The sequence below is a fragment of the Sapajus apella genome, unplaced genomic scaffold (genome assembly GCF_009761245.1).
Source record: "Sapajus apella isolate SASKATOON/1434 unplaced genomic scaffold, GSC_monkey_1.0 scaffold69, whole genome shotgun sequence".
Classification (NCBI taxonomy): domain Eukaryota; kingdom Metazoa; phylum Chordata; class Mammalia; order Primates; family Cebidae; genus Sapajus; species Sapajus apella.
The window spans coordinates 1,186,465-1,214,077 of record NW_022437009.1 but is presented as its reverse complement, the minus strand read 5'-3'; the positions used below and the strand labels follow the sequence as shown (position 1 = coordinate 1,214,077).

Sequence of the window (27,613 nt, the reverse complement as noted above, 5' to 3'; positions counted from 1 at the left end):
AGTGGTGGCCCATGGCTCTAATCCCAGCACTTTGGGAGGCTGAGGCAGGCGGATCACAAGGTCAAGATATCGAGACCACCATGGACAACACAGTGAAACCCCATCTCTACTAAAAATACAAAAATTAGCTGTGCACAGTGGCGCACACCTGTAGTCCCAGCTACTCAGGAGCCTGAGGCAGGAGAATCATTTGAACCTGGGAGGCAGCAGTTGCCATAAGCCAAGATGATGCCACTACACTCCAGCCTGGTGACAGAGAGAGACTCTGTCTCAAAGAAAAAAAAAAAAGTTTATCATTCAGGTTTATCATTAAATTGCATTAAATTTTCTAATCTCTGAAAGTTCTAACCTTTATGCTGTAAAGTCTAATATTCTTGTTGAAAAAGAAGTATAGAGAATATATGTCTAAGTAAATAATCCATGGCGAGACCTCATATCCCTAGAGAAAAACCACAGTATAATATTGACTCACAGAAATCAAGAAAACATGTGTTTTTATGAAGTTAAAAAATAGAGCAAAAAGCTGATTTAGGACATTAGTTTATCAAAACTATTACTAATCATGTATTTCAAGGGCTCTTTCATTGAATCATCCTCTTCTTTATAAAGTCTTCCTAAACACTTTATTTCAGACCTGTATTACTGCTTACCTGGACCACCACCGGCATCTTCCCTAGTGACAGTAGAAAAGTTCTCTAGTTTCATTCTAACATTTTTCCCCCTCCTGAGCATCAGACTACATCGCTAAGGTCCTCCGTACTTAGACAGGGCTATGGTTAGTTTTGCCCAAAGAACTGTGACATAGCTAACTTACGGGCTAAGGCCGCAGTGTAACCCTCTTCCCTTGCCATGGCAATGTTGAAAGCCACGTGTTGAGATGGTGGAACTACAAAATGAAAGCAGACTGGGTCCCCGAGTGACCACTCAGAAGAAAGTCATGCTGGAAGATGTCCAGACTTCTCTCAGTGTTACAGACTATTACATCAGTGGGTCTCAATCAATGAACTCCACTTCTGCAATCAGTTTGTACCTTTACAATCTCCTCCCCTACTGAGTTTAGTAACATGACTTGCTTTAGCCAAGTGGACGTTTGTAAGCTGATGCAAGGGTTGATCCATGTTTGCACGCTGGAGCCTGTCCTCTTAGAACGCGGCTGACATGCAGTGAGGAAGCCCAAGCTAGCAACAAAGAGAAGCCCCATGGAGAACACAGGAGATTATCCGACAGCCAAAATGGAGACTACAGACATACATCCACTATTAGGCCATCTCAGCCAGCCATTTGAGCCGCCCCTGCTGAGGCCCCACATATCATGAAGCAAAGATGAACCATCCTGCTGTGCCCTGAATACCTGACCCACAGAATCAGGAACAAACTAAATGGTTGTTTGCCACCGGGGTTTTAAGGCACAAGAAACAAACTTGTATATATTAAGCCACTAAGACTTCAGGGTTTGTTTGTCACTGCCATGAGGCTAAACCTATCCTGACTAAACTGAGATCTCCCCATTTCTTATCTTTCCCCATTCCATGCTTTAGCATCTCATTTACAACTGTGACATGAATCTTCCTAAGACATAGCCCCCATTACGTAATACTTACTGACATTAATAGATCACTAATTGTAGACGACTTTACATAATCCTTATGACAAAACCTTTATAGATAAGTAAATGGAGGTCAAGAGAAATTAAGCAACTTGCCCATGTTTTCAGAGATAGTGAGGAATAGAGTCAAAATTCAAACCCAGCCTAAGCTAATAACCATTATCCTCCTTAAAAAATTCCAGGGGCTCCAAACATCTACTCAATTATCCTCTATGCCTAGACCGTAAAGTTTTTAGGGCAGGGACTATTCCTTACTCATCTACATATTGTAAGTGTTCAATAAATAGTTGTCAAATTTAATTGAATAGGCTATTTGTCTCAGGCCACTTGTAAAAACAACCTAAAGGCTGAGCATGGTCAAAGAAGGCATATGCACTGGGACAAATCAGCCACATGGCTCATAGTTGCTTGCAGTCACTCTGGAGAAAGGTGGGAATAGCCAGCTGGAGTCATGGTTTGGGTCCCCCTCCAGGCTTTTCCAGTGGTTCCAATTCTTTCCTACTACAGGAAGAGATAAACACCCTTCATATATTTCCTCTCACCCCCAACTGCAAGGAAAACAGTAACACTAATTAGTTGTAACAGGGTGTTCATTTCACACAGGTCTCAGCAGGTTGCCCTGCCGTTCTTTGAAATGGTCTGGAAACAGCCTTTATTTTAAACATCTGAAGATAATTGAACCAAAGTTGCACCCAGAAAACCTGAGTGACATGCCTTTTATTCTCTTCCTTGCTAACAAGAAATGTTTGCTGCCATTTCTTATTTACTCAACACCTTGAAAGCCTCCGGCACTGAAGACTTGCACCCCAGGATCCTAAAAGAATAGGTTAAAGTAATGATCAGTAATAAATAGAGGAACAGGGAAGTCTGAGATATTAAACAAAACCCTATGCCTATTTAAAAGGAAGAAGGAATTACTCTACAAATCTATAAACTTAAGCTCTGTACCTGGAGAAAATGGAGAAGTTGGAGGGAGGACTGAAGAGAATTTATGATGAAATCAATTTCTAAGCATTCTACCCTTCAAATACAAGGGTATTAGGTAACAAAGACAAAAATATTTTCTAGCATATTGTTGACAAATGGATAGTAAAGTAGGCTGTCATATGCTGTGGGTGGAAGTGTAAGTTGAACAACCTTCTGGGAGGGTAATCTGGAATAACCATCAAAATTCTAAATACCATGACCTCAACTGTACAACTCTAATTCTAGAATTTATTCTACAAATTCTGTCACTAGAATGCCCCAAAATAATCATGGAGCTTTATTTGAAGAAGGAAATGACTGGAAACAACCTGAAAGTCCATCCATATAGGTTCAATAAACATTATGATAGATCCACACGATGGAATTCTATGAGGCTTTTAAAAGAGGGGGAATGCCTGTAATCCCAGCACTTTGGGAGGCCAAGGAAGGCGGATCACGAGGTCAAGAGATCGAGACCAACCTAGCCAACATGGTGAAACACCGTCTCTACTAAAAATACAAAAAAATTATCTGGGCATGGTGACATGCGCCTGTAGTCCCAGCTACTCAAGAGGCTGAGGCAGGAGAATTGCTTGAACCCAGGAGGCGGAGGTTGCAGTGAGCCGAGGTCACGCCACTGCACTCCAGCCTAGTGCCTGGTGATGGAGTGAGACTCTGTCTCAAAAAAAGTAAAAATAAAAGAGGGGGAAGTGGAGAACCCGCAAGAATGGCTATTGGACAGTCTCTAACACAACAGCTCAAAACTAATATTATAAAGTCTAAAGTACCATATGTATTATGCCACAATTTCTGTTCTTATTTTAAAGGTTTGTATATGTGTGTGTATGTGGGTATGTGTATATAAGGACTCATACATATCATACATGTATCTGGAATGATGGCAAAGGAGACTGGTAACTGTTTATCCTGGGATAAGCTAGGAAACTAGGGATGGGAGATCGCTCTTTACTTTGTGCTGCTCACTGTTCATTTTGGGCTGTTTGGATTTCTTTAAAGGTATGCAAATTATCTAAGTTCCTTTTTTAACATATAAGTAAAAAAAGGAGAATAAGTAACATGTATCACAGCCTATTAGAGAATAGAAACTGGTGGTCCAACACAATCTTCTCAGGCACAGAGGTGTGCCTGCTACTTTAAGATGAAGAAAACAGAACCAGTCTTGTGATTTTGAGGCTTTGATTCAGTCTTTCAGGGAAAACCAAAGGCCCATGCACAGAAGAAGATACCTAATGGGCTGTCACCCAGCAGGGATTTCACAAATCGTGCAGAGCAGGTGCTCATGGGCCTGCTGGGCAGCAGTTGAGGAAACAGACAGGTAAACATTCTGGGCTTAGAAACACTGGCTCCTCCAAAAAGGTGAAGGAAACCCTCCACATCACTACTATGTTCCTCTAGGCCTGACCCTCAGTCCAATTCCTAGGAGAACTAGGAGAAAACCCATTGCACGTTCAGAGGTCCTCAGAATGTAAAATGGTGTTCGGCCTGCCTCCAGCACATCCTGTTAACCTCCACGTGAACTGCCCTGGGTAAGGAAAAGGGGTATGGAAAGGGGGAGGGTACCCAGAGGAAAGGTGCGTATACTGAGGCTGGGGATTTTAACGGGAAAGCAACAGATCTACCCCACAGCTCTGCTTATCCCTGGCTGTCATCTTTAGCTGTCTTCATTTGCTTTCCCACTTCTAAGATAAGCCTAGTGATTCCATCTTCTATGTTTTTCAGAGAATGAAATACAATTGTCAACGTGACTTCCTATCCTGGGACAGAAAGTACTCTGAGAAAATAAACTGCTACACAAATATAAAATATTAGCAGTATTATGCAAGTGATCTTTTTGGAGAAAACCCAGCGATTTGACTAAATTTTCTACTCAGCTGCTTCAGTCAAAACAGTTAATCTGATAGCTCCGCACAGACAAAACCCCAAACTATGATTATTCATTAATTGTCACACATGTTAACTAATAGAACACTTATTTTAAGCCAGGGATGATGTGAGGACCAGACATTCAGAGATAAAGACAGACTCGTGACCTATAGGAAATACCGGATACAGTGAAGGGGACAGATATAAACAAACATGTACTCCAATACCATCACTGCAGCATACTGTTAGAGGTAAAGCAAAGTGCCCCCAGAGAAAAAGAAAAGGATTGACCTTGTGACACCGACATTATCGACCTTCACATGCAGACTCACCAAATCTTTATTTTTTTATTTATTGCTTTGCATTGTTTTCACTTAAGCATCTAAGTGAAAATTTCAAAAATGAAGGAGTCAAATTGTCAAGATTTCACAGCGGTAAGACTGCTATATAAAAATCATAAAAATGACCTGTAAGTAGCAGCATAATTAGGCAAGCTTTCAAACGAAATGATTTAAAAGAATATGTTTACCACCACTGAGCTAAGGTTTTAGGTTCTCCATATGCCTAACAACACAAAACTATATTCCACAGAAACAGAACGTCATCAGCCAACTCAGCAAATCACATCCATCAGTTAAGTGAAGGAACGGGACAGGTAGAAGACAAAATAGTCAAAGCAGTTGTTTAAAATCATGTAGACAAAAGAAGAGGTTACCCAAATGTTTTACTTTTGAACTTGTGTCTTATTCGATTTGGTGTTTCATTCAGGTCTAAATATCATCCTAAGAGTTGCAAACGTGGAGCATAGCTCCCTGAGTTAACCTGCATAAAATTAAATTTAATTCTAATTTAATTCACTTCCAGAATGGTATTCTGTTGTCAATGTTAAAACCCTGAAGGAGTTTCATTTTCCACGACCTCTATAAAATAACAAGTTGTATTTGCCACAACCAGTAAAACATCCCGGCCTCATGTGCTTAGGGAGCCTGTAATCAGATATTACTTACTGCCCTCATGTTACTTCAGTAGCCACAAGTCACTCCTATTAAAACAACAGGTAATTTTCTGACCTACCTACAGTTATGAATGTTCTCAATTATGACATGTATTTGTTTACTGGCAGAACTATTACAATAGCATTACAAATACAGGTTCCAGAGCACTGTGACCATTTTTGCCAAACGTGAACCTCTCAGGCTTTTTCTCCTGGAAATCCCTAAGAAAAAGACAGTGATACAGAACAGTGTTTTCCAAACCTGGCTGCCCATCAAAATCATCTGAGGACTTTTTTTTCTTTTTTGCGATAGGGTCTCACTCTGTCACCCAGGCTGGAGTGCAGTGGTGTGATCTTGGCTCACTGCAACCTCTGTCTCCCAGGTTCAGGCTATTCTCCTGCCTCAGCCTCCAGTGTAGCTGTGATTACAGGCATGCACCACACTAACTTTTGTATTTTTAATAGAGATGGGATTTCACTATGTTGGCCAGGCTGGTCTCGAACTCCTGACCTCAAGTGATCTGCCCACCTTGGCCTCCTAAAGTGCTGGGATTACAGCCACAAGCCACCACCATGCCCAGCCTAACATCATCTGAGGACTTTTCTGAAAAACAAACATAAATGCTTTCTCTCGATGGCATATACACACACACACAGACACACACATATATTGCATATATATATATATATTGCATTTGTAGGTAAACAGGCTGTTTTGCCAATGCTGTTGGGTAAAAAGAAAGACCCAGAAGTTCTCAGCATGGAAACTAGTTTGGGGGTCTGTTCTGATGTAGGCTTCCAAAAGAAGGTGTTGGTGCCCCACTTCCCATCTAAAGAGAAGCAGATGATGTGAAACTTGGATTACAGTTACAGTGAGCCCCAGAGCCAGGGAGCACAGGAAGCTTTCCTGTTTGCCCAGATCCTCTTTTAGGAAAAGACACCAGTCCTCTATCTCCATCTTGAACATCAGGCATTTCAGCTTCTTTGAAAAGTATCAATATGGGTGTGATTAGAATATAGGTTTGGGGGTTTTCCTAAGATAGAACAGCTCAAATGGCATAATCAATATATCACCTAGCATGGATTGTTAACAAGATCTTGGTTAAAGAGAAACCTTCTTGCAGGTCATGGAAAGCAACTAGCACAGCAGTCAGAAGATCTCTTTCCCCGGAGTATCTGCACCATGTTCCTTAGCATCACAGACAAATGGACTTACTCCCTATACCTAGTGCAGCTCAAAGGACAGACCTCTCCCAGCAGGTTCATCCCATCTTCTTCACTCAATAGGACCCACTTCACTATGAAACAGAAAATAGGGGAGCTTTCAATCTGTGTGATTATTATAGGGGTGTCAAGGCAGTGACCTTCAGGGGTTACTCTCTGGAGTGTTGATTCTGACCTTCTGGACCATGAAAGACCTGAAGGGCAGCCTATAAGAGAACCCTGTAAGCATTAAGAAGTAGCATGCAGATAAATGAATAATGAACTTTTAAATCTTTATGGACAATATATATCCTCAGAAAGCACTTCAGCATTTGAAGAGTCTTGTTCTTCAGAGATGTCAAATTGGGTCCTTCATGACGTACAATCAGATCTTGGTGAGTCATCTTGTACAACCTGGGTCACATTCCCTTGAGGATACAGAATAAGAACCTGTTACCACGGGGCTGAGCCCTGAGCTGGGATCTCCTATCAGTTCATGCTCATATTCCACACTGCTCCCAAAAACACCAGGTTATTCAACAATTCCTAGAGTCTGTTGGCTATTAACATTTAAAGGCCCAAAAATGTATCTTGAAGAAGTATCCTCTATTATTCAGGATCAAGGATTCTCAACTAGAGAAAGATAGACTAAGTTTTTCTGATCATTTACACAGTAAGTGCAGAGAAACTCTCTTTTCCCACGGTTGGAGCTCAAGGGATCCATCCACCCCAAGTCTGTTGGCCTTTGATACAATTTGGGTCTATGCTCCCACCCCAATCTCATGTTGAATTGTAATCCTTGATGTTGGGAGAGGGGCCTGGTGGAAGATGACTGGATCATCGGACGGATTTCTCTCTTGCTGTTCTTGTGATAGTGAGTTCTCACAACATCTGGTTGTTTAAAAGTGTGTAGCACTTCCCCCTGTGCTCGCTCTCTCTCTCCTGCTGCCATGTGAAGACATGTGGGCTTCCCCTTCACTTCTGCCACGATTGTAAGTTTCCTGAGGCTTCTCCAGCCATGCCGGCTGTACAGCCTGTGGAAATGTGAGTCAATTAAATGTCTTCCATTCATAAATTACCCAGTCTCAGGTGGTTCTTTATAGCCATGTGAGAATGGACTAATATAGCCCCCATAGGTAAGTTTGGCCCCTCCATGCCTGCCTCTACCCTACAGGATTTAGAATATAACAATGGCTTGGAAGCTACCAACCCCACAGAACTCACAGTGACACTGGGTCAGCCCTAGCAGTCCACTGCCACTGTGGCCACACTAGCTGAGAGTTCACACTGAATCAAGGAGACCTTTATCTTCTAAACCGATGGATTGTTAACAAGATCTGGGTTAAAGAGAAACCCTCTTGCAAGTCACGAAAAGCAACTGCCGCAGCAGTCAGAACATCTCTTTCCAAGCAGCAGCAGGAAGGCAGGTCATAAGGCATAAAAGAAGAAAGGAAATAGCAACGTGAGGCTGTTTTTCTCCTTGACCATCTGCGTCAGAATCAAATAGTATTGAGGATTTTACATGTAATTCGACAGGACGGAAAATCACCTGGCACTCTGTGGATATCTGTTGCTGACTCTTTTCACCATGCAGTTTTATGAATTCTCACAGAACTGCCTTACATTTCTCAGCCCTCCATTTTGCTCATTGATTACCTTGTGCTTGAGAGGGTTTTTCTCCTTCCTTCTCCTGACAATCTGCCTTCTCTGGTACCATGGGGCTGAGCCCCGAGCTGGGATCTCCTGTCAGTTCATGCACATATTCCACACGGCTCTCGGGAAGGAAAAGCCAGAAAAATTTCTGTCATTCTGCTTCAGCTTAACTCAGTTCTTCTCTCTCAGGCAAACACATGCAATCTGTCTTTCATTTAGAGATATTTTTTTGCACTTCTGTTTAACACCAGATATTTTCAGATTGACTTTCATTCTATTTCTTTTTCTCCCTTGCTGTGCAGAAAACAGAGGCTGCTGTGGTCATAATCCTGAAACAAATAGGAAAAGAGAAGGCAGAGAAGTTCCCACAAACTAATTATGTTTTCAAATGCTAACGCCTCAACAGGCAAAAGCTCCCAAAGAGACTCCATGAGCATTCAACAATTTCTGTCTACACAAATGTTAAATGTCCTTTCTTTCTTCTTTAAGTCCAGGGGTCTTATTCGTATTATAGAGATTCCGGAATATAAAGAGATCAACTGACATGTTCAAGGTCACACCAGCAGGAAACTAGCAGGCACCTCATGCTGGACTTCAGGATCATCTTGAAGCCACGTCATCTGTAAAGTCACAAAACCCATCACTAAAGTCTGACAACCACCAATTCAGTTTTACAAATGTTAACTGAGAGCCAACAGGAATTCAAAGATGAGTAAGACACAGTCCTTTCCAGGGTTTTCCAGTCTAGTTGAGGCTTGTAAAATAAATATTTCCTCCAAAAAGTTATAGTTCAAGGAAAAATATGTTGCATGTCATAAGAAAGGTATAAAATATTAATTTTTACTGGCTTCTATTTTATCCATTCTTCTGTGACCAATGCTAAAATGTAGAAAGTATCAACCAAAAGCTTTGTGTGAGTGTGTATATGTATTTACATATGCACAGAATAAGAGAGATGGCCAAAGCCAACAATCCCTTGGGTATAGGCATCAATTGCCCAAGAGCCTAAGGGTTAATGCCAATCTAGTAGGGCAAAAGGAATAGAACAGGTGTGCATCCTGCCAGAAAAATAACAGGTTAAAGCCAAAGTACTGTCCTGTCAATAGTGTAAAGCCTGCAGGTATCCTATGGTGATAAAGGCAGAACAGGAGCCTTGATTAATGGTCGAGTTAGATTACTTGGTGAAGACCTCCTCCCAAGAGAAGCTGATAATGATGGCCAAAGGTGGACCCTTGTATTAGTCAATCTTGGCTACACCTTTGAGAGTTGTAGAACAGCTAACTGGGGCTCCTTTGTGGCCAGAAAACCACAGAAGCATCCTGGCACCATTTTGAGAGACATTTGATCTCTCTATATTCTGGAATCTCTATAATATGAATAAGACCCCTGGACTTAAAGAAGAAAGAAAGGACGTTTAACATTTTTGTAGACGTAAAGACATTCCTCAAAGAAGAGCTCCCTTTAGTCAACTCCAAGTTAAAGGTAAAATTTGTGCATCCAAGAACTTTCCACGATTACAGTATAACCGAACGCATGAGCTCTCCATGGACATATGCAATGTTCTGAAGCCCTTGCATGTTTGAATTTATACATCATATCAACATTTATATCAAATTGCCCTTTTCCATCTTAGAATATTCCTGTCATATTTGGTGCTCACGATAGGTCTTGAACATAGAACCAACTTTCTTTAGAAAGAATTTTAGGGGGAAAAGCAGGAGGAATGGTGCTCCAGACAGCAGAAACAATGGCATGAAGAGGAGAAAAAGGCTGTGTGGAGAGGTGCCAGGAATAGGGCAGCAATGGAGAGTCACCAAGGAAGGTCATGTGGGACCCTCTTGTGCCAACACTCTCCAAATGGTTTCTTTTCCTTTCTTTCTTTCCCTTTTTTTTTTTTTAATGGAGTCTCACTCTTGCTGTCGAGGCTGGAATGCAGTGGCAAATCTTGGCTCACTGCAACCTCTGCCTCCTGGCTTCAAGTGATTCTTTTGCCTCAGCCTCCCAAGTAGCTGGGATTATGGGTTCCCACTACCATGCCCTGCTAATTTTTGTATTTTTAGTAAAGACAGGGTTTCACCATGTTGGCAAGGCTGGTCATGAACTCTTAACCTCAGGTGATCTACCTGCCTCTGCCTCCCGAAGTGCCGGGATTACAGGTGTGAGCCACCACGCCCGGCCAAATGGTCTCTCATAAGAACACTAAAGAGTGTCTCAGTTGCCTCAGTGTATGAAAAGTATAATCATGAGCAAGATAGACAGATGATAACATTAGGCACTCCCTAATTTTGCACCAAATATGACAGGAATATTCTAAGATGGCAAAGGGCAATTTGATATCAATGTTAGCTGACATGATGTATGTACCAGACACTATGCTAAGCACCTTAGATTTGTTGTCTCATGTAAGTCTCACCACAACCCTGCAGCAATAGTATTGCTCTTATTTTACATGTACACAGCTGAGGCACAGTGTGCCTAGGTCATGCATTAAAAGTCACAGCCAGAATGGCTGCTCAAATCAGGTCTCCCTGACACTTCCCTGCTGTTCAGTGCTACTCCTCTGGCCTCTATCTTCTGTCTTAGTGTCCTATACCAAGCAGCTTTCTCTGTTTCTGGTATATGAAGGCTGTCTGCTTTCATGCTTTCATGCTCACACTCACACTTGTCTCCCAGCAGAGGCCATCTAATACACTATAGGGTTAGTACTCAGCTGACCAGATGATGGACACACACACACACACACACACACACACAAAAGCCCTCAGAATTCAGAAAAAAAAAAATGCTGGGTAAAAACCCCTCAAAAGTCTACACCTATACACATGCCCCAAAACTGCCCTTGAAATAAAGCAGATTTTTCATTCTCAGCACTCACCAGCAATGAGCCACACAGCTGTGGAGGCCTAGCAATTTGGGCAGGAAAACAGACAGGCAAAGAAAAAGAAGAATGTAGTCAAGCCTCAAAGAAAAAATGTTAACATCCAGAACCAATTCACCCACGCAGGCTCGGGAACTGTTACACCCAGTTCTCCATAACACCCGACAGCACCGCCTCCAACACTCCCCTACACACACACACCCACATACACACACACACATACTCATACACACACACACATACTCATACACACTGTCTGAGGCTTGGCTTACTCTCTGCTCACCGCTTCAGCAGTCAAATTGACCTGTGTCTTTAGAAAGCACCTCCTGCAGTACCTACCACCCAGTCAGAAATATCACAGAGATGCTTTAAATCTCTGTGATGTCACAGTCTAATCGGGGTAATGCACAGTTGTACCAGATGGGATCTAATGTTCCCAGGATTAATGTTGGTCATGCAACTAGTGCTCTGAACACTGCAGGAAAAATGAAATGACCAAGGCCTGGCTAGTTGCATACCTTGCAGAATCTACATTTCTAGTTTGATAGATCTTATGGATGAATCCAGTAAATCACCCAAGATTGCAGTGTTCATCCCATCCTCTGCCACACTCTATATTTCAAGAGTTTGGCTCTCTATGGGTTCCTTGGGAAAGGAAATGGACCCAGAGATTCATATGCTTCTGTTGCTGCAAGAGCGTATCAAATCCCATCAATCAGTTGCCTGTATAGAGTGGGGCTGGCAGCAGCAGAAAGCAAAGCTTTAAAACAGAGATGGACTTTACATCTTTCTCTTTTTAGCTTCTAAAAGCCATTTGTTTAACCACTGGGCACAAAAGACAAGAATATGACAGACTGTACAACTAAACAGCCAAGAAACACATTAATGCTAAAATCCACACACCAAAACGGGGGCAGGGGGCTGGATTTTCTTCAAATCCCTGCTGGAGACATCAGACTTCCTAATAGAGGAAGGTTACTTGGAGTGGAGAAAAGCGATGGAAAGACAGTGAACAGGTGTGCCAGAGAAGCATGAAACCTGTTGTTAAGTTCTCTGAAACTCATTGCTGGCATCTCATCCACTTACAGCATTAGAAGAGTAAAGGAGCGCAGGGTGTAAGTGTTCATGGAGATGAGAGACTTCTGCAAATAACTGATGCCATACCAAACAAGGCCACTCTAAATAGAGCTGTTACAAAATGAATGAATCAGAGCAGTCACTCAGAGGTTAAAAAGTCTCTACTCTAACAGCGGGTGGACTTGCCCTGGGTCCTCAAGGCAGTTTCCTAATCCTAGGGCATTAAAAAGAAGCCACTGTGGAAATCAGAATCTCTTCCTTTGTAAATTCAATCCATGGCAAAGGGATTTCAGCTGTGATTACTGAGTTTGAAAAAATCAACAGTACTTAGAAATGCACGAATTGCCCGTCGTTGCAACTGATATGTTTCTAAGCTGTTCCATTTTGAATCAATTACCAATAAGATTCCATCCCGTTGTGAATGAGCAGGGAATGGGTAAAACAGAGCAGTTAAAGTTTCCCCTGAATTTCATTGCATGAGGAGATTTAGGATGAAGAGGTTTTAGATAAAATTCAATATGTAGTCACTACACTTCAGACACTGAGATTTCTGTGCATTAAAGTCAAAGAAACGCAGGTTACATTGGGAAGGCTACACATGCGCCATTCCAAAGACCATGGCTTAGAAAATCAACCCTATATCACTGCTACACAGAGACTAGCAGGTACGGAGAGTCACCTTAGGAGCAGAGGAACTAATAATGACAAGCAAGGAAGGTAATGACCTGGAAACTATAAATAAGCTCTCTCTCATTCACAATTTGAAAATTTCTCTTTTGGTGACAACGTTAGCAGCAAGTATAAATTTCCACCTTCAAAGGTTTGACATTCTCTCTAGAGCTCTTAAGAGTCATCTACAAGGCAGTCAATATAATCTAGTAGTTAAGGATATTACTCTGGAACCACACAGGGCTAGGTTTAAATTCTGACTGGGTCACTTAAAGTATAGTGGAACTGTGCGTCTGTGGGTGAGCTATTTAATCTGTTGAGCCTCAATTTCCTCATTTGTAAAATGGGGAAAGAATTACCTTCCTCCAAGGCCTACTGGGTAGATGTAACGAGAGAATGTGAATAAAACTATCCACACAGAATGTGGTACAGAGTGTGCTCTCAATCCATGAAAGCTACTGCTGGTTAGAGGTGGGGACACTGAGCAAAGACGTTGCTTGGAAAATTGGAGAAGTACAGGAACATCTATCTGTCTTGGAGATAAAACGTGGGGCAGAGTCTATTTTGAAGAATGAGAACTGGATTCCAAAAGGAAAGAGCGGCGGCTCCCTTTTCCTCTGGTTGGTTGGGACCTCAGCACTTCTTAAGGGCTCTGGGCTTCTTGAAGGAGGCTGAGGAAAGTTTCTCTCCTCTGTTCCTCTTTCCTAGGGAAGCCACCTTCTCTCTCTGTGGCCAGAAAATAATATAAACAAAGTCATGGTGAAACAAAAGTGTTAAAAACAAATAGTAAATGATCAAATCCAGGTTTCCGTTTTGCAAAAGGAAGAAAACTGGGCAAACCAGGGCTGCCAGATGTGGATTGTCCAGTCCTAAGCTGGACAAACCAGGGCTGGGGTTTCTGCTGTTTCTCTTAAAAAAGACTTCCCAGTCTCCTCTTTCCCGACATTCAGCTTAATTAAAGGGTTTCTTTTAATTTAGACTCTTTCTTCTTTTACTCTTTTCATTGTTGTTGTGGTTGTTGTTGTTGTTGTTTTAATTCATCCAAGCAACAGCTACCAATCCTCTCCTGCAGCTTCAACTAACTGGTACAACTGGCTCATTTTACCCAGAATCCTAACAGTATACTGGAGTATGGCTTTAGAGCCAAAGAATGAATCCTCCTATTTCCTATCAGGTAAAGCCTGATCTTTTGGAGATTTCTGGGCTCCAGAAAGAAATATCAAAAACGAACCAAAAAGAAACATGCTTGTGCTATTCCACTTCCCTGTATCCAGAAAGGCCCTCCTGACTTCTTTGAGCAGAGTTCTGGGGGAGTTGGTAAAGCTGAGTCTCCTCAGCCCCGCTTCTGCTCACCCACTCTTCCTACCGTATGCCAGCCAACTACTCCCCACCCCTTCCCCAGATGCTCAGTCAGGCTGGCATTTTGCCTCAGTGGAACCTTCAATAGCAAGAGCTGTCAAAATTCCTTTCATCTTTATTCACCACAGGTACTCAAATTCTGTACTGTTTCTAACCATAAGCTATAAACAAAGGGGGGATTCCACTTCAAGTCCCAGACATTCCATTTAGAGCAAAAAAAAAAAAAAATGGGGGCAGAGGAGCAATGGCTGCTATAGATTACAATTTGCAACAATTTCTTATCCAAGCTGCTCACTAAGGTGAGTCATCACTGTCAATTCAATTGATAGGAATAATAGGCATTGTGCTAAATCTTTTGTTCCTGTATGTGTACTATCTCATGTAGTTCTCAAATAACCCTTTAATGAACACATTTCTTATTCCAGTTTCATAGATGCAGAAACTAGGGTTGAGGAAGATTAACTAACTTTCCCAAGGTCATACAACTAGCAAGTGTTAAAACCAGGGAGCAGACAGAACCAGTCTTACCCCAAGTATCTGAGCTTTTAACCACTACACTGTATAATTCACTCATTCATTGCACCAAATAGAAATGATAAGATAGAGTATTTTATGGGTGTTTTGATATACATATAATTGTTATATGTATAGCACAGAGGCTGGCACAGAGTGCTTGTTTAATAAATGTTGCTATTTGTTATTTTTGCTTTTATTGTGTTATTATTATTACAGTTTTATTATTATTAAGTGTTTCCTATGTAACAGTCACTTGTCCTAGGTTCTAGAGATAGAAAAACAATGAGGACAAGGTCACTGGCCTACAGTAGTTTACAGGGTAGTAGCGACAGAGGACGACTACTAAATCCACAGACTCCATGGTGGCAGAAGTCTGCACAGGGGCTGCACAGAATGGGGACATCAGATGAGGGTGGGGAGCCATCACTGGAGTTTGAACCCAGCTGCAGAAGTCTGTAAAGAAATAAAATCCTGCAAGATAGAAACATGAGAAACCCTCCTAGGTGTGTGTGCTCGACACAGTTTTGCATCTGACCCTGCCCTCAAGTTCAGCAGCTATGAATAGAGGCCTTGAATGCTAAGCTGTCTTCTGATCTATCTTGTTGACAAGCATTTTGCCTGTTACTAAGTCATCCTTTTAGCATTCTCACATCTCTGCCATATCAAGATCTCAGCTTAGCAGACTAGACATGGAAAATGGTTACTAGTGCTTTTCGCCAGGCTCTAATAGTAATGAGGGAGCAACTGATTTTTATTGGCCCACCAGTTCAACTCACCAGTGATGAAGTTGCCTTTTCAACCCTCATTTTTCAAATGCAGAGTTTTTCCAGTTATTTCTGGGAATGGTGCAGAAAATGTTCAAAGCATAAATAACTTACATTTCCTTTAAGTTCACTTAATGCCATAGAACCCTTTCAGCAGCGTTCAGGCAAGCAACAATAGGTTACATCAGACACAAGGACTGGAAATCTCCGATCCAGGACTTCTGAACATGTGATATTAATATAAAAACTTTTTCAAGAACTTCATGAAAGCTTTTAATTTTAGCTCAAAAAGTCTATTTTTTTCCTCATTCTTTGGCCTTGTGTTGCCATTGCTGTTAATTTCTACAACTGCAGTAAAATTCCTTTGTTCCAACAAAGTAAGAATGGGTCAAGTGATGGCCAAACTACTTTAGGAGAAAATGTTAATGTTTCAAAAAGCAACACCAAAGTTAGCGTCACAGAATCTTGCAGCTAAAAGGGCCTCAGATGTCATTTGAGCCTTGTCTCCCTCATGTCACAAACGAGGAACTGAGGCCTCATCAGTGGCTGTAAAACAACTTTGAAACTTTTTTTCATCATTAATATGTCTTATTTTAAAACAAACATCCCTGGTTCCAACATCAATTACAAAGCTAGCACTAAAATCTAGGACTCCTAATTTAAGCTCCTCTCGCCCTCTTTCTACCCTAAAAACATGTATATAATCCAGAACACGAGAGTCCGTGTTGAAAGCTTTGCAGGAGAGTGAAGACGTATATATCCACATGAATAAGTAAAAAGTTTCTGATATATTTTGCAATTCAGTATTCCTCTGTAAGCTTGTTTATACCTTTAATTTTCTAATGAAATCCTTCTTTCTAAATAGGGCCTAGGTATAGCCCCCACCCTTTGATGTCAAAAAATCAAATTATTAATTAAGCTTCTAAATTGAGAAAACTTCTCTGAACCCAGGGAAGGCACTGCTGTGTTCACAACCACTTGTTGCCTCAAATGTTTGCCCCTCCCCACTGTGAAAATCATTTATTTATTTTTCAGGAGCAAGACTGGAAGCACTAAACCACCCAAGGCACCCAACTCCTAGGTTTACAATTCTGAGCGCTGTATCCTGGAGAGATTAAAGGTCTGGAGCAAGGATGCATCGGGACAGGACTTCCCTCCAGAAGGGAAGCCACTCCCGTGGGCTTCTTACAGAACAGTTATTTCAGCTACTGGTAGTCACCTCTCACTCTGCTTGTACAGTTATCTGGTTTCTTTTTCTTTTTTTAATAAAAGAATTAGTTCGTCGATTTTTAATCCCCAAGAGCGGCGAGAAGGACAATCATTTGCTTTTCTCTGACGCGGTGGGCAATGCCCGCTTTCTAGGCGTGAGCATCCCTGCCTCTTAGGCACCCAAGGGTACTCCACGTCTGGATCCCACAGGACGACTTTGCTTTTTAGCAGACTAGCTACGATATTTACTGACCCTAGAATTACCCATTTGGAAATGGTTAGGGATTAAAAGTTCTTCAAGCCAGCGGATTCTTGGTTTCTAATTGCTAATGTTTGAAGTCAGTTTGATTCCTCGGAAATTTGTTCTGCCTGATGAAAGCAAAAGCTCCAAGTCCCCTCAGGGCGCGAGGTGTAAAACCCTTGGGATCCATTTGCATTTCTGTCTGCCGTTGGAGGGGTTCCTGATTTTTTTGTTGGGGCCGGGGGTGTCTTTCAACAGGGCCTCCCCGGTTAGCCCAGGTCCCCACATTCCTCCAGGATCTAATGAGAGCTGAGAGCAGTGGCCATCCCCGAGGGTTCTGGGTTAGCCCAGGGTCCCCACATTTCTCCAGGACCTATTGAGAGCTGACAGCAGTGGCCATCCCTGAGGGTCCCGGGTCCCGGGTTTCCAAGGCCCCGCCATAACTCCGGGCGCACGCGGCGAGGCTGCGGAGCCAGCGCGGAGCCCCGGGGCGCGAGAACAGGAACCCCGGCCGCGCCCCGAAGCCGCGCAGCCGGGCAGTGCCCGACCCCGCCGCCGCTCCCGCCCGGCGCTGCCGCCGAGGCCGGGCGGAGGGGCCGAGGGCTGGCAGAGGCGGCCACGGCCCAGTGCTGACTCGTGAAGGGCACCGAGCTGCTCTGTTTTCCCAGAGATGGGTGCACGGGAAGAGATGCAACCCCAGGCCTTTCCGCGGCGAAACGGAATCTGACATTCTTGGAGACGGGGAAGAACTGGACGTTTTCATGGTGCGTGGAAGAAGCTGGGGGAGGGGAAGTAAGTGGCAAGTAAGTGGGTTAACGGCTTCCCGGACCCCGAACTGCGGCCTAAACTACGCGCTCCCGACTGTGAGACACTAAAGGAGAAAGCGGCGAGGGGTTAGGAAAATCGGTTCATCCAGTTGAGAACTAGGAGCTAAAACTCCAAGGCTCCGGGCTGGGTCTATAATAAGGTCCTCTCTCATGTTCCCCTTCCAAGGGAACTCTACTCGTCTTCTGTAGTGGGTGGTTTGTGCTTTTGTTTTTTAATCCTCTAAGGCATATGGCAGCATGTTGGAAACTGTCAGCTCATTTGAGCCTTCCCAACCATATTGTAGAAAATAAAAGAAGGCAAATAAGAGAAAGTTTTTACATGCGTTTCTTATCTTCTTAGTTTCCCCAAATCACAATGTTTCTCTGGTTATTTCCATAAGCCATTTTTGTTAGTCAGATTTCTCTTAGTTATTCCGTTTACCTTCTACGTGGAAGAACACGAAACCACTTTTTAGAATTAAAAGCACCATTCTGCCCATCGAAAATGAAGATAGCATTATTACAAGATGAAATGCCAAATTTAGTTCGAAAAATTTCCACTTTCCCTGTTCTTTTAAATGGCATCAGTACAGTCTCAATTTCTAGTATTTTGACCGGTACTTCTTTTTGTTGTTGTTTGAGACAGAGTCTTGCTCTGTCGCCCAGGCTGGAGTGCAGTGGTGCAATCTCTGCTCACTGCAATCTCCTCCGTATCCCGAGTTCAAGCGATTCTCCTGCCTCAGCCTCCCGAGTAGCTGGGATTAAAGGTGCCCTCCACCACCCCGGCTAGTTTTTGTATTTTTAGTAGAGACTGGCTTTCACTATCTTGGCCAGGCTGGTCTTGAACTCCTGACCTCATGATCCACCCGCCTCGGCCTCCCAAAGTGCTGGGATTATAGGCGTAAGCCACTGTGCTTAGCCTTGACTGGTACTTCTGACTTTGGTCACAGTCATAAGTTTATTTACAAGTTAAGTAAAAATGCTCATTACCTGAAAGTTGCAAATCTGGGATGCTCTAGAATCGTCACATTATACCTAGGGGTGACAAAGCTTTTGGCCCCTCAAATTTTATACATTCCCAATTTGTTAAGCTGGCAAAACACACACACACACACACACACACACACACACACACACAGGCACTTTTTTGTCCGAAATTTTGTCTACATCCATTCAGAACTGATATTTTGATGTAGATATAGTGTTCTGGTGTTATATATGGTGTTCACACACATAAGTTTGTGTATAAGCACATACATTTGCGAACACACATTTTATACAGCTATCTATAGAATATATAAAACGCCAGCTAATATTAAAAGTATAAAATGAAAAGTAGTCATTTGCAAGGCCTGTTTTCACTCTGGTATCAAAAGCTCATCACCAGTTTTGCAGTCAGCAAGATATCGTGCCTAAAAGTGAAGCCATTAATGGCATTGAATAAATGTTGATTGGTCCTCACTAGTTGCTTGAATTCCCCTTTTCCCATTTCACAGCGGGTCCTCCCTACCAAATCACATTTTCCACCCCTAAACTAAGAGCAAGGAACTCACTTAAATTAACTAATGATTATCCTTCCCCAAAGAAGTGTAAACGGGACCCAAATTTATAAATTTGCTAATTGCTGTTCCCAGTGCAGACCCCTGAGTATCTCAGTCATGCACATATAAAATTCCAGGCTTACTAGAAACCAGGAAAAGCAAAGCAAAAATAAACCGCATGGATGAGAAAGAGTAAGGAAAGGAGATTCCACATTCCACCAGTTCCTTAGTTTTCCCTTTTGTGAAAAGTATCTCAAAAGGTCAAAACATAAAGCTCAGATGGGAAAATCATTTAAATATTTTCTCCTGTTGAACTACTTTATCTTTGGAGAGTAAGAAAGCAATCACCAGCTACACTCCCAGAATAATAATAGAATGGGGTTCTGTTTCCAGAAAGGAGAACGGCACATAACATGCCAATCTGCCCTCTATTCCTGTGGAATTTGCACAGCTCTGCCTTGCTTTAAAAAACTAACAAACAAACAAAAAATTATAGCCACTCTGAGAAGGAATTTACAGATTTAAGAAGTCATTATTTTTCTCCCGGGTGTGAGAAATAAATTTCTACCAGAGTCCATAATCAGGGTCTCAAAGCGGTCTTCTCATCTTATAATTTTTTTGGCAGTAGAACGATTGCGATGGACCTGAAATATTTCACTCAATAATAGCATTGGCAGCCCAAGAGAGGATTGGATGAACACAATGTTTAGGCCTTGTAAGCCAAAATGTATTTATCCCTTTCTCCTTGTGGACTAACATGAGGGTTAATGAGGAGGGACTCGTTTCCATGTTTTCAGGTAAATGGGGAACGCAAACCACAATACATAGTATTTTTAGTTTTGGTCCCCAGTTTAGGCATTGCATGCCATTCTTCACTCACTCCTCACGTGCTGTCTATATTAAAAGATATTTTAAACAAACTCTCTTTCATATTTAAAAGATTTTTATACCATTTGAAGTCATTGGTATGGGAGGTGTCAGAAAAGTGGCAGAGGATTTGTGTCACCATCATTTCAGTCTGAACTCCTATTTAAGAAATTAAATTCTCCCTTCCTCCCCGCATAAAAGTTGCCCCATGATACTTTCCTTCTGGGAATTTCACCTATACAAATCACGAAACCCAAAGTGGCAAGCTCAGAGCCCAAATATAGTGCTCAGTAAGAAATAATCTTGGGTTGGGTGTAGAAGATCTGAAATCAGAATTGCATCGCCCGTAGACTGTGCGCGGAGCTGCCTAGGAAAGCCTTCGCTACCCACGAGGTTTGTGCTTTCCCCAGCGGGTCTCCGAGGTGCAGAGGTGGACGCCAGAGGCGGGTGAAGGGTCGCACAGCACTTCGTGGCAGCAAAGGGAGGACCCACACATCAGCTTGTTACTCCTGGGTCTACCATTACTGGCTTCTGAAGCGCGGGAGCCTAGGGTGGGGAAGGACCTTTGGAGGTACAACCGACAGCACATTTTACCTTCCCATCACAGTCCAAACTCTGCATTTGCGTTTCTCCTTTTTGTGAACTCCCCATTTGCCGTGGTCATTTCTTTGGGTGGGAACAGGTTACAGTTACTTTCCTTTGCTTACCGGTTTCTATTGTGCCACCAGGCCGGGCGGGAGCTTTACATAGAATGTCTTCATAACCATCGCCACTGCCAGGGAACGCAGCCCTGCGTACCCAAAGGGCGTCTAATTTAGTACCATCGGATCAGTGCGCGAAAAAAGGCCCTTGGCGCTCATCCCCACAGCGAACAATAATCCTCGCTGGCCCAGGACAAACTCGGGCCTTATCTCCCCTCTTGCTTCCTTTCACACAAGGTCACTTACCAAAGGGGTGACCTCCGCGGAAGACCGTTTTAACCTGACAGGCGAGTGCCTTGCGTAGGTTCACCAGGCCTCAACCTTGACTCTTCCGAGCCAGGCGCCTCCAGCCCAGCACCAGTGCAGGGGCGCGCACAGCAGAGCCGAACCAAGGTTCCTTGTCCCCACTCCAGCAGGCCCTTGGGCATCTCACTCTACTCCTTTGCTGAACACCCTGTCCCTGTGGTCCGAGCTCCGGCCTGTGCCCTGGCTCGCGCTTGCCTCACGCAAACACATTCTCGCTGGCTTGAACTCATCACTTTTTATCCGTTACTTAAATGTCAGTGAAGAGTCACTTCCTCCGTGTTCACCCTGTTTCCCTATTGGGGGTTGGAAGCGGGTAGAGAGGTGACGTTAGAATTCAAATCTCGGAGTTGTATTTTCAGCCAACAAACCATAAACTGGCAGATTAATTCAAATGACCACTTGATCTAGATAACTCCAAGGAAGAAAGTGCCCTGGGGCAGCCGCGGTCTCTGCGCGCGCTTTTCCTGTCTCATTTCACTAGAAGCAGAGCTGACGGGTGCGTGCGAGAATGCGAGAGCCTCCCACGTGTGCACGTGTAAGCGGAGTGTCGATCTGCCCGCGTGCCCTTGGATGTGCCTGTCTAGGTGCCCACCCGCGCGCGCCACCGCCTTCCCAGGCCTCTGGAGCGCAGCTGCTGCGAGGCCCGGCCTGAAGTCTCCGGAGGAGGAAATCCCTCCACAGAAGGTTTGAATTATTTCGCTCCGCGGGAGACCCGGCTTCGCCGCACTCAGCAGAAGATTTTGGCGGGAAAGGCCCAAGCCCTAGCTGAGGACTCCGGGAGAAGCCGGGGCTGAGGTCCGAGCGCAAATGGCGCCGCCGAGCGCCTGAAATCTGCCTGCAAGGCCGCAGCCGGAGCAGCTGTTCCAGCCGTTCCTGGCTCAAAAATTTCCTCTGTTGCTCTCGGAAAGGGCGGGGGCGAGCAGGCTCGAGAGCCAGGCTCCTCCGAGGCAGGTCTAGAGGCACTCCTACCGGCTTCTCCAAAAGACAGCGAATGCTGGCGTAGGTGTGGCAGCGGGGGTAACTCACAGACCCTTCTCCAAAGTCTGGTGGGTTTTGGGGATTTTCAGGGCCACCAGTCTCGGTGGAATTTTTGAAACACTTGAAATACATACTGCGTCCTCGGTGGAGTGAGTGGCTACAGCGCACAGGCCGGACTGATCCCCGGCTGCTGCAGGTTGGTGCCCCAGACTGCGGGTGCTCGGGCGCCAACCAAAGCCAGCTCTGTCCAGACGCGGAAAGAAAAACGGGCTGTGAAAAAGCAAAAGGCCACGTCTTTGAATGAAAGTCAAACATTAAAATCGGACCCTAGGGTTGTCTAGAGATATTCTGAGGCTCCGGTAGAGGAGACTAAAACACAGTGTTAGGAGAGACGGTGAGAGTGCTCTAGGCATGCGCCTGTGCCTGCGCGTGTGTGTTTCATTCTTCCCCAAAACAATGTTTCGCTGTTTTCCTGTTCCCTGTTTGCTGTCGGCGTGGGGGCGGTGGAAGAGCCACGCAGCGGCTTCTGGGCCCTAAGAAGAGAGCTGAAACAATAATGAGGCTCACCCGGAAGAGACGCTTCCCTGAGCAAAAGAGGATGGCCTGCGCTACTCCTCCATACATGCATCTTTAAATGTGTCCCTGTGTGTGTTCGTAGGGTGCTGCATTACAGAAAAGAAAGGCCTAAAAACAACCCCAGGCCCTGGTCGCGCCTTTCGCTACCGCGTGTGTCTGCTGCCCGCAGCTCCACCTCTTCTGCTCCCTGGTCCGCAGCGTCTCCAGCCACCGCGCTCTCTTTTTTCTAAAAGATCTTTTCTCATCCTACTACCAAATCGTTAAGAAAGGCTTAGCCATTTCGGGAGCTCCAACTCGGGGATTTCCCCGGCCCACTAAAAGGTCAGGTATGGCCTGCAGCCCAGCTCCGCAGAAAGCCAGACGGTGCTGGGCTTTCGGCTTCTTGCTCCTAGACCCTTGCCCTACAAATATATTTCGTTTTCTCTAATATAAATACCCATCTTTCTCTTTTTAAACAAAAATGATAACGTAATGAGAAATGACCAACCGAACTCTGTTACATAAAGTTAGTTCTATGTTAGATCGTCCATCCCACCCCCATCCCGCTGGAGCATGTAAACAGAATTCAAGAGCTTAGTGCCCCACGTTGACGCCCTGGGATGGTCTCTTTTTGCCTCATTCCCTAACTTTTCTCTCTTCCGCCTCCTGAACGGAACTCAGGCTGAGGAGAGCGGCAGAAATAGCAAACTCTGATCTGAGTCTCTAATTATGACCCTGCGTATTGCCCCTCTTGAACATAGGGCCCCAGACGGGCTCCGTGAGAACTGGGGCCTCCCAAGAGAAAACTTCCCCGGGACAGGACGTCTGCCACGCGCAGCTAAACAACTTCTGTTTTTTTTCCGCGACGAGGAAGACAAAATAAAAGAACCTTTCAAGTTTTAAGGTGTTATAACCCCTGCAAGAATTTCTAACTGTATCAAGGCCCACGCGAGATCTTGACAATAGATAAATGGGGTGAGGAAATAGGGTCTGGCCAGGGAAGGGAAACACACGTTAGCCCAGCGTCCCTTTCTGGAATGCCCACGCAGGGGTCCGCGTGGACCTGCACTTGCATTCAAATACAGGAAAAGGCTTGGATGGATGAAATAAATCTCCTTTTAATTTTCTTTTCATCGACTAATAAAAATAATTCCCCAGCACTAAACTCAAATACCGTAACGGGCCACAAAAACACGGAGAATTCATAAAACCTTGTCTCTGCAGGTCACCCGCTAATCGCATTATTATTAGCCTCGGGAGCATGGAAATTGAACTGTCACTGCCTAAAGAGAAAGTAAGCGACAGCTGTCCCTCCTTTGAGTTGGACAGCTTTTCGGCCGGGATCCCCAAGCTCCTGAGCCCGAGGCCGTCTCTACCCCAGTGCAGGCCGCTGCCCCCTCCCCGGGCTTGGCAGGGTGCGGAACGGGGTCCACTCCCCAGTTCTGGCTGTTCAGCAGGAGCACCTTCCAGCGTGGTTTTAGAAGTCCGGGCTGGAAAGCTTCTGAAACCGCTAAACCAAGTCTCGAGCGTTGTGTGTGTGTGCGCGCGCACAGTCAAGATTCTTCTGACAACAGCTGTTCCCCCGGGCTGTTTTTGCACAGTTGAAATCTTGGCACTTAATACAAAACCTTAAAGTCGGCGTCTCCCCTCCTAGGGTTCTGTTAAAATACAGACATGACATCCGCCCTACTTTTTACATGTTCTGTGCACATAATATACATGTGTTACGTGTAGATCTGAGACACAAATCAATCGTACCCACACCGTAAATACACAGAGGTGTGGGCCCTGACCCAGCGAGCAGAGTATCGTTTCCATTCTTGTTTCCGTAAACGCCAAAGAAGTGGAAATACAATTATGTCCCACCATGGAAAAGTTGGTGAGAGAAGGGCAAGAACGAGGTTGAAGGCTAAACGAAGCAAACTGGTCATTCCCTGAGACTGAGGTAGCGGACTGGAGAATGCCGCGCCAGTCCTCCCGAGATCTCAGAAGCGAGTCCCAGATCTCGGCTCCCACAGTGGCCTTCTACCTGCGCCCCTCCCAACTCCAGTGACCCTCAGCCCTTCACCCACGGACACCCTGAAAGCTGCGCTCTGCTAGCAAAAGAAAAGAAAATGCGAGCCAACAGGGCTCCTTGCTTAAGGTTGGCGACGAAAAATCCAAGGCTCAGTCCAGCCCCAAAAATTGGTTCCAGCGAATTTAGGAAGGCTCAGTGCATTTGCGCGAAGAAAAAGAAACCCATGTTGGGGCAAGGCAGGGCGTCAACCGCAGGGCCTTGCTCCTCACCAAGACTGGCGACTGGCCCTTCGGCGTCCCCTCTCCGCCCGCCTCCCGCGGTCTCAACCGACGAACTCACCCGGGTGGGGCTCCAGGCCGTGTGCCGCCGCGTCCTCCGTGTCTCCGAGTGGGCCCGCGGGGCTCAGCGCCTCCATGGACAGGTCCAGCCCCTTCTCCTCCCAGTCTCGCAGTTTCCGCTTTTTATTTGAGCCGATCAAGGCTTCAACGGAGAAAGCATGTGCTCTCGAGCTCAGGGCGACTGCAGATCTTCTCCTTTCACTCATTTTAGCCGCCCACACCCCGGCCTCCGCTCGCCCCCGCTAACGAGGGAGCACCGCGCGCCCTCAAGCTCGGAGCGCCCACCGGGCCGGGCCCGGGAGACGCGGCGGCGCGGCGGCCGAAGCTGAGGCGGCGGCTTGCGGGTACTCTGCACACTCCCCCTGCGTCCTCCTCCGCCCTCCGCTGCCGGATCGGACCTGCGCCCCTACGCTGGCCCAGCTGCTAGGAACTAGCGCCCCGAGCGCCGCCAGCTCGCTGCATGAGTGCCTGAGTCCTGCTTCCCACCCACCGGGGCAGGCGCTCACAGGCTGTGTCCACTGAACTTCATCTTGGTTTTTGTTATTATTATTATTCTCTCCCTCTCTCTCTCCCCCCTCCCTCTCCCTTTCTCTCCTCCCTCTTTCTCTTCCTCTCTGCCTTCCCGTCCTCCCTCTGATCCAAACTTCTGGGAAACTTTTTTTTCCGCTAAATTCCTCCCTTCCCGAGGAACAGGGGGCAGGCGGTGTGCTCCTGTCCGAGGGGTGAGGGAGAGGGAGGGGGGGAGGAAGAAAAAGACTGAGGGGGGAAAAAGCCAGCCCCCAACCAATGGCAAGGAGGGAACAGGAGAAACTCCGAGAGCGCGAACCAATGAGAGGAAAGGAGAGACTGAGGCCCAAGCCAAGGCTGCGCGATTGTCGTCCCCTGGACGCTCCTGGGCCGACTTTAACCCCTGGCTTCCCGGTCCCCCCATGAGTTACTCCAAGAGGAAGGTAGGACAGTTGAAAGTCGAAGCCAAATCTGAGCCTTTACAAACCCCTGCAAATCCTAAATCCATACGTTTTTCTTCCAGATCTGCTGGGTTTCATAGACACTGCAAGCTCAGAGGCATTTTAGATGTAGATCCGGAATTAGGGGGTCTGACAAAATGTTAACCTGTCCAAAACTCCAGAAAAACGATTCTGATCATCTCGCCTCGGCCCCAGGTGCGTTTGAATCTGCTGATTCCTCCTGTATATCGCCATACAGGTTTTTAATGTTCCTATTAAACTTTTTCTAAGCAAATATGGTTAAGGCAAAAGAAAACAAACAAACAAACAAAAAAGCCCAGTTACTAACCAGGGTCTTGTAACTGAAAATTCCAAGATTGTTTCCTCCTTCCAGCTCTACCTGGTGGAGGAGGAGACACAGGCGTCTTGAGAGCAAGAGGCGGGCGGATGAGCACAGGGTTTGGTGAGAGTCCCTCGGGCATATTCCAGCTGGGCCCCTCACGCTGCAAATAAATACTTTCCCTGCGACCCGAACGCTGGGCTGCCCTTCGCCTATTCCGGGCTCTTGGTCCGGAGAACCTATGGAGAAGTGCCAGGCGAGAGCAGCTAGAAACTCTAACAGAAGAGACCGAGCTTTTTCAACATTCTCTGTAAATCCAGTTACATCCAGAGCCTGGCTCTCCCAGCCAGGTGATATCCCCCGGCCGTCCCCCGCCTTTTTCAATCTCTAAGGACTGTATTCAACATGAATTTCTAAGGAATTTAAAATCCAACACTCCTAGCCATTCTTAATTCCCACATCCCTTCCCAAGTTACGCCACTGGTGGAGGACGGCAGGAGACCACCGAGCTCAGAGAAAGCTCAAACCGGTTGCGAAGTCGGTCCTTGCCAAGCTGAAAAAACGTCTCGGATTTCGCGGACAGCGGCCTAGACACAGCGCTATCTTCCAGTCCGAGCGCTCTGGTAGAGACGGGTCCATCCTTTTTCGAAGAAGCCGGAAAGAGTCGGGTCCCAGGGGCGGGCGAAAGGCTGAGAGGCCAAGCAGGCTTGTCATGCGGAAAGCCAGGCCCTGAGCAGGGTCCAAACCTGAAAGTTTAGATTAGGGGGCCCGCAGCGTGTTAGATTTTTGTTTTTGTTTTTGTTTTCGTGAGGCCCGGGAGAATTAGCTCTCATCGGTCTTCCCACCTTGCGGCTAGAAGACAGGGCTTGTCAGGCCTCTGAAACGCCGAATTCTCTGCCGGACTGCGGAGGGGCCCAGGGAAATCTAGTCCTTATGATTACAGTTGGAAGTGCTCTGCTGCTGAAGGCAACCACAGCGTTGTGAATACACCTTGGGCCTCTTTAGACAAGAGGCTACTTTTGCTCCCCACCTTCACCCCCGCCCCAAATTAGCATCCAACCTGAACGACAGGAAGCTAGCAACCCAGCCAATGCAGAAAGATAACGGAAAAGACACGGGATGAGCGTGATTCAACCAAGCCTGACCTTCCCAGAGCCTGTGTGTCAGGCTTGGAGGTCCCCAAGAAGCACGAACAAGA

At 45.4% G+C, this 27,613-nt stretch overlaps 1 protein-coding gene across 1 annotated transcript in view; it reads right to left on the bottom strand.

Moving 5' to 3' along the window:
* Positions 1–25,355, bottom strand: part of TBX15 (T-box transcription factor 15) — a 107,285-nt gene extending 81,930 nt beyond the window's left edge. Inside the window, exon 1 of the mRNA XM_032249589.1 lies at positions 25,130–25,355. Within this exon, the coding sequence (XP_032105480.1) occupies positions 25,130–25,334 (205 nt within the window). The 5' untranslated portion in view covers positions 25,335–25,355. The remainder of the gene's footprint in view (positions 1–25,129) is intronic.
* Between the last annotated feature and the right edge of the window lie 2,258 nt (positions 25,356–27,613).